Raw genomic sequence first — 8,002 nt, 5'->3', positions numbered from 1 at the left:
AATTATGTGTGTGAATTGAACGAAAAATTTTTTATTTAAAATTAAAATGTCTACATAAGTACACATTGAATTCATGGAAAATAAATATTTTTATAAATTTTTATCAACGAAAAATAACCAATAAAAATTAATAAAAAACGAAATAAAACCAAAGTAATTTCTATATTATTATTAATAGTGCTGAATTGCATATATTAAAAAATAAACATCTTTCCTTAAATCGGAGACAACCATTAGCAAATTTTATTTTTTTAATCACTTAATTTTAAATTTTTTGTTTTAACATTTTATTTTATTGATGATTTTATTTGTCTATATTCATGCATGTTACTTTCAACAACTTTTCAAAATTTATATGAAAAAAATTTCTCTTCATATATAATTTAAAATCATTTAAACCAAATCCTTGAGTGCTTAGATAAATCAACAAGAAATGTCAATCTAAATTACAAAACTCTTCACACGAACTTTATATATTAGCGTACTTACATTGTATTGTCCTCTTAATTTCTTCATGATCAATACTATTCATATCTAAAAGCTATGAAAGTACAAATGCAATTTGTACTTGTTAGTGGATTTCGAAACTTTTGTGAAATACAATTATAAATAGATTAAATTAAAAATCAAAATTACAAATATTTACAATTAATAATTTGAGTCTTAAATATAAACTAATACCACTGCGTATAATGTAATCTACATCCAACGCAAACCAAAACAGAGCACACTCTGTGTGTAATTAGTAAGAAAGATACGAGCATAGCAAGTTTCTAGAGCTCTATAAGTCACCCCACAAAAGTTGTATTCACGTTACATCATTGTTTGCCGTCCAAGATAAGGATAAACCATTAAGTAAAGTTAGTAGTAACTAGACTTAACGGTATAAACCGGTAATCAAGATTTGAATTTGGGCACGCAAGTACATTGAATGAAGATTTGCCGTTCGTTAATCCTATTGACTATGCTGGTTTATACTCAATCAAAGTTTCGGCTCTAACACACACACAGCATAAATTATTCAACTCAATATAGAGCAGTATTTGCCAACACTTACTGCTTCTAATTAAACAAAAAAGTCGGTTGTGCACTCGTTTCTAATAAATTGCAGTGCCTTTTAGACAGAGAAAAAAGTTTCTGACATTTATGTCGCAATTTTCCCAAACAACTAAACTACAATAAAGTCTCTAACAAGCGTTACACCTATTTCTCTTCTGATTCAAGAGTGTCAAGCCTCTCTCAATACGTTATCTGAGCTTATTAGTGCCCAAGGTACTAATATGGGTACCTGGACACGAGACGCTCTCAAGCAACTATAAAGCCGACTAATTTGCCAAAATAAGTATGCAGCGCACCAGTATTTACTGCTGAGATATAGGTATCTTTCTTGCAATAATTAAAATGACAAACAAAGGTGACTAATTATGGCTAGCAAGTAAAGTCTGAGTAGATGAAGATTTTCGTCAGCTGCTTTAACTAAAGTAAAACTTAGTACTACTTTTCCGGCGTTGACAGGCTACTGTCATACTGTGAAACTTGGTGTACCCTCTAACGATTTTTGTCAAAGTGATGACTCTGTCGATGGGAAGGAAACTTTACTACGACATAAGTATCAGATTTTTAACTTTTAGAGCCCCTTTTTTAGCATTATATTATTATTATTAATAATAATAATTGTTCTATACAATTTATATGCATAAAACTTAGCCTATTCACAAATATTTGCAGGAAAGTTTTTCCATATTTAACGATTCCTCGCTATACATCTTAATTCAGTAATATTTTTGTTGTTTCGCTAGCAACTGCCTTGCGCCATGTTGCTCACGTCTTTTTCTGTGTCCTTGGGGATTCCAACTGAGCATGGTGTACGTTATTTTTTCGGATGGTTTACGTAATGTATGTCCTACCCATCCATACTTGCGCAGCCTGATATCCTTTGGGTTATATGGGTTTCTGCGTTGTCACTTGTCAGAAACGATCGTTCGTTATAATCCTGAGGTACCATATTCTTAAAATGGTGCGTAAACATCTATTTAAAAAGGTCTACGTTTTTGACATAACAGCCTGCGACGCACTCCAAATTTCGCAGCCATATAGCAGCACTGACTTAATACACAACTTGAAAATAAAAAATTTGGTTTTCTGCTGCACTACGTTTGACCTCCAAACATTATTAAATGCTCTAAAAGCTGTCCGTGCCTTCTGAATTCTATTTTCTGTTCGTGTTAATGCGCACGCACTTTGTTTTCGCTATGTTTATTTTTAACCAAACTTAACGGAAAGACTCAGATGTAATGTTAACCTTTGCTTGTATAAGTAGAACTACGTCATCAGCGTATGATGGCTCGCCGAGTTTGCTGTTCAGGCGGCAGTTAATACCGATTCGACGCTCGTTGATCTACTCGAAAACAACGTCTAGAGTGGTAATAAACAGAGGAGGCGAGAGGCCGCAACCTTGCTTGACACCACTTCTCCGTTCAGCATTCCTTCATAAGGTACTTTGAACGTACCGTTTTCATAGCTGTTTTTAATAAGTTTAATCATTTTTTCGGGTATGCCTAGGACTTCTAACGCGAACCATTTCAATGTTCGTTTAATGGCGTCAAAGGCTTTTTCAATCAATAAACAGGAACTAGATTGTTCTGTGATAATACGGACGGGGTTGATATGATTTATGCAAAACCTTTTCGGAATAAATCCAGTTTGGTTTGTGCTTATTTGGCTGATAAGTTGAGTAGATATCGAGTTTAAAGACTTGTCAAGTTGATGGAATGGGGGAGTCACACCTTCTCAAAATGACGCTATACGTGCAGTAAATCTTTAGAACTTCTCCCTTCTTCAGGATTAGCGAACTGATAATCTTAAGGAAGGTTTGGTGCACAAATATGACACTCCAATCTTAGCTTACCTGTGTATTATTCATAATCGTTTGTTCGATTTTGTATAATTTGCCTTTGTGTATAACAAAAATGAAAAAAAAAGATGACAGGAGTTATTTATTTTACTTCTCATCGAAGTAAAATAACATTTAGTTACATTCATGCTTATTCATGTAAAAGCATGAATGCTTCTTTAAAAAAAAGAAGAAAGTAAAAAAAAATAAATGTGCCACAATATTTGACAAATTCTTACTAATGAATGCTTTGCAAGCTTGTAAAAAATTATTTATTTGTATTTCATTAATTGTTCCGACATTCGTAGATATTTTAAGTGTAATATATTTACGCTAAAGTTAATTAAACATCTTAAATAAAGTAAATGTTATATATGGTTATATAATAGAAACGCCTTTTGAATAATTTTAAATATTTTATTTGTTTAAAAAAATTATAGTATAATATAATATTCAAATATCATTATATTAAACTGTTGTTCGTGATTTATACATTTTGTATAATGTATTTATATGTATATAATTGTAAATAGGTACATAATTTAAAGTGGGGTTTAAGTTTTATTCCATCAACTTTTTTTGTTAATAAATATAATAGAGTTATATATACACATATATTTTATATTTATATATAACTTAATTCTATATACATATTGGTTATTATTAACACATTAAAAATTATAGTTTTTGTAAAATCAATTATAAATAAAAATTTTTATATATTCAAAATTCAACTAATTAAAATGTTAATATTAAGCCTTATTAAATTGCATGTAAAAAAAAAATAATTGAAAAAAAAATAATATTATAGAAAATAATATAACAAAGTATTGTTAACTTTAAAATAAAGCTAATATTTTTTATCTTAAAAATTATATTTCATATTGGACATTGTATTATTGTACAAGACATATTAAACATATCAAAGAAATATATATCTCGAACTATTGCATTGGAGGATAAAATTTTTTTGTTCTATTTCAAACATATATATTTTGCACTATTTTGATCGGGATTTATAATTAACATTGATCCAGAATATAGCTCTAATTCGGTATCTTTACATGAGTCTTATATTCCTATTGAAAGCTAATATATATATGTACATAAAATAATTTTTTAATTTTTTATGATAAATTTATATTAGTTTTAAATGCAGATACCGATAAATATACAGATCTTATGCTATTGGAAGTCATTGTCATATATTGAAAACTCCAATTTATTTTTATAAATAATTATTTCATTTAATATATTTATTTATATATTTATTTACTTTCTGCAAAATGAAATATAAAGTTTTATTATTTAGTTTTGGGCTCTAGTTTCAGACTACATATATTATATATAAATATATTTTTATATATGAATATAGAAATGTGTATATACAAATTAAAACTTATATTTTGTGTGTATTTGATATAAAATATTGTGTTTAAAAATTTGAACTTTTGTTAAAAAAATTTTTAATGAGCACTTTAAGATTTTTTTTTTTATTTTTTTTTTATTTATAATTTTTTTGTTTTTTTTTTGTTTGTTATTTCGTATAAAATAAAAACCAATTAAAATATTATATCAATTTAAAATTTCTGTAGCGCTTAGGCACAAAATTTACAATCCAACAACATTAGCCTATATTGGCTAAGATCATAGCATTTAAATAACAATTCAAAAATAACTTCAAAGCTTAAAAAGGCAATCATTTCTGCAAATTTAAAAACAATATATATACAAATATTTATTTATATATATTTTATATAAAGTGTTCATATTTATTGAATAAAATATTCGCTGTTAGTGTCCCTAAAATGGTTTATTTTATAAAAATTAATAATCTAAATTTACAACTTCTACTTAAACAGGCTCCAATAATTTCTGAATACGCTATTCTGTATTATTTCGAATTAATTTTTATATAAAAAATTTTTGTATTTATGTACAAATGCAAATCATACATATTTTATAAAGTTCAGGTGTTTAAGAAATTTAAAATATATTCCATACACTAGAGTTGTCTAAATTTCAACACCACAATTACTACTTAGATCTATATATGAAAAAAGTTGAAACATAATATACACTTATAGACTTACAAATGTTTTTTAACTAACAAAATTCGAAACTTAATCGATGTTTCAATATTATCTATCGCTGACAACAACGTCATAACCTGAATAGTTAACACAACTACTCTTCTCTTAAATGGCAAAAAACAATATAACTCAAGCCATTTATTACACTTTAACTTAATAGACGCTGTAGATGATTTATATATAATCATTAGCTTTCTCACAATCATGCTCCAGCCCTCACAGTTTCATAAAATATTATCCAAAATAGACAAGTAGTCGTCAAGCTTGTATAATTCTACTATTTTCTCCAATGGTATTATAACGAATCTTAGTATTTAGTTTAGACGTGTTGTAACAAAATAGTTATGTTGCATATATTTGAAATACGTATGGATATTGAACCAAGGTCTTGCTGAAAAAAATCTTCCCATCTCAACGGAGTCAAACCATAAATCAATAGGGTACAAATTTCTGTGTGCATTAGAGTGTAAAAACAATTGAACGATGTTATGTTATCTGGAATAGAGCGGCAGTTAGGATAGACATTGAGAATGATTAATTTCCTCAGAGAAAAACATATCTCAGTGATATGAACCTTCTTCACCCCGGCTTCATGATGAAATATAGATATAATATCATATAATATAATATACATTGGCAAATATTATATTTTACTTATATTCTCTGCAATATTCATATATACCTGTATAAATTTTGAAAAATAGCTTAAAAATCAATTGCATTTGCTCCAGATTTAATATTATGGACTCGCTTATATCTGTTTTAAGCTGCAGGCAGTTATATATGTTTGATATTCTCAAACTATGCATGTAACGTAAACAACATCCGCTTATAGGTGACATGATAAATAAAATAACAAGGGAAAAAACGTATAAGAAAAACGACACCCCCTTCTGTCTTCATTACACCATTCAGACCGCTTTTTACTGACGATTATACACTGATACATAACACCATCATTCGCTTGAAATTAACATCTCATTTGCAACATCCGTAAGTTGACATAAACAATAACTACTCGTCTATGGTATGAGAGGTACTTGACTTGTTCAGACTTGAAATTTATTCATTTCTACGACCTTCTACACTCAAAAGCCTCACTGTAAAGGAATAAGTCTGTAACAGCTTCTTTGCCTGCTAATGGGTGATTATCACTTGATCTGGGTTTTTAGCAGTTGTATGTTTAAATCTGATAATGCAGGCAAGTACTTGCAATTAGAAACCTACGATTATATTTTAGGAAAGCTACATATATCGAATTGGGTATTTCAATAAAGTTTTAACAGACATTGCTATTACATAGTTTACTAAAGCACTTATAAGCCACGAAAGGCATTTACTTCACGTATGCACACAACAAAAAACCTCAGGAATTGTACGGAATATATCATTTACATTATACATCTCTTACTTATTTTATCGAGTTCATAGATTGCCAACCTCTATTGTCAATGCAACTGTTGAAGCATTCAAGAAAAGTAAAAGTAAAATTATTCAATTTTTTTTATAACACTCCACTATTTTTTGGCGTTCTTTTAGAAAAACAATAACCACAGTTATATTATCCTGTGAATCACCTTTTTTCGCTAAATCGATTAAAATTTTTGGAATGTCTTCGACTTTCTGTTCAGCAATAGCCAAAGCAGTGTATATAGCATCAATAACTTGCTGTTCAGCCACGTGGTCCCAAAGACCATCTGTGGCCAAAACAAGGAAATCATGTTCGGCAGTTATTTCGACATCAACAATATCAGGTTCTGCTATAACAGCACTTACCGAGAAATCGCCAATAGAACGCGAGACATTAAGTATGCCATTAACACGCCATTGTCCCTGCACAAACATCACAGCACCACCGGTTTCATTGCACTCAATACGTTTACGTTCATCCATTAGATCAGGTTTGTGTGGCTTTACCAATTGTAGACTGGCCTTAATACCAACAAGCAATGCTTTTGAATCACCTACCCAAGCTATGTACAAATGGTTAGGATTTGTGTGCGTTAAAAGTGCGCATACCGCAGTTGTGCCGCTAGAAATGCGTTTGCGCGCAAACATACGATCCGTCTGCAGAAAGCTGGACTCAAAAGCCTCTCGGATATCGATTTCGTTCGTCTGAGTTACCTTTAATTGTTTCGCTAGCAAATAAGGCAACTGATTCACAGCATAACTGGCAGCTAAAGTGCCCGAATGACCATCAAAGACTCCATAAAAACTATAAGATTGTTTTAACTGATACATCTCACTGAAACGTTCCAGACACACATGACGATCCTCCATTTTACGTGGTTTATTTTTTATAATCGCCGACACATGTAACGGTTTTGTTATATTTGTTAACGTCGTCATTGTGCTGTTCATAGTTGTCGTTTCTATTATTGCTGATGTGAAGCAATGACATTTTTCATTATTGCACAGGAGATTATACTCATCATAATGTTTTGGATTATCCTCTTCCGCATCAACATCTAAACGTGTGATTAATTTTTCCAAATTATTAACAACAAATTTTTGTAACTTTACCAAATCATAATGAAATTCCTCCACAGGTTCTTCAAGCTGTTTGTTACCTGCATATGTGAAATCACATTCTTTCGCACTACGGCACTCTTTCTCAACTTCCGCTATGCCAGCACGTAAGAGTTGTATTTGAAAGGGACGTGGGCAACGTATCGCTTGTATATGATTCCAAGTAGCCATAATAACCTCAGCTTCGTATTCATCCGCCGAAACTGGGTATGTATCATTGTTGCTGCGTGCCACACAATTTCTCATTTCGACACCAACGCCGGTACCACTACAACCTCCGTCATTGTTAAGGTCACGTAAGAACTTACGGAATTCTGTCGGTCGTCCACATTCCGTTACATGTGTTATCTTGCTTGACATTCCGTTGCCGATAAAAATACCAGCGATGTAACCAAAACAAAAGGAGGGAAAGGACGCGCAGAAGTTTTTTTGTTTTCTAATTAAAGTGATTTATAAATACATTTTTATTTGAATTTGTTTTGTTCAT

At 30.4% G+C, this 8,002-nt stretch overlaps 1 protein-coding gene across 1 annotated transcript; it reads right to left on the bottom strand.

Moving 5' to 3' along the window:
• Positions 1–4,678: 4,678 nt before the first annotated feature.
• On the bottom strand, positions 4,679–8,002 carry LOC119689288 (protein phosphatase 1F). Its single transcript, XM_038104080.1, has one exon. The coding sequence runs from the start codon at positions 7,873–7,875 to the stop codon at positions 6,481–6,483; it is 1,395 nt and encodes a 464-aa protein (XP_037960008.1). The 5' UTR covers positions 7,876–8,002; the 3' UTR covers positions 4,679–6,480.

The sequence above is a fragment of the Teleopsis dalmanni genome, chromosome X (genome assembly GCF_002237135.1).
Source record: "Teleopsis dalmanni isolate 2A chromosome X, ASM223713v2, whole genome shotgun sequence".
In the NCBI taxonomy this organism is placed as follows: Eukaryota; Metazoa; Arthropoda; class Insecta; order Diptera; family Diopsidae; genus Teleopsis; species Teleopsis dalmanni.
This window is presented reverse-complemented; position numbering and strand designations above follow the sequence as displayed.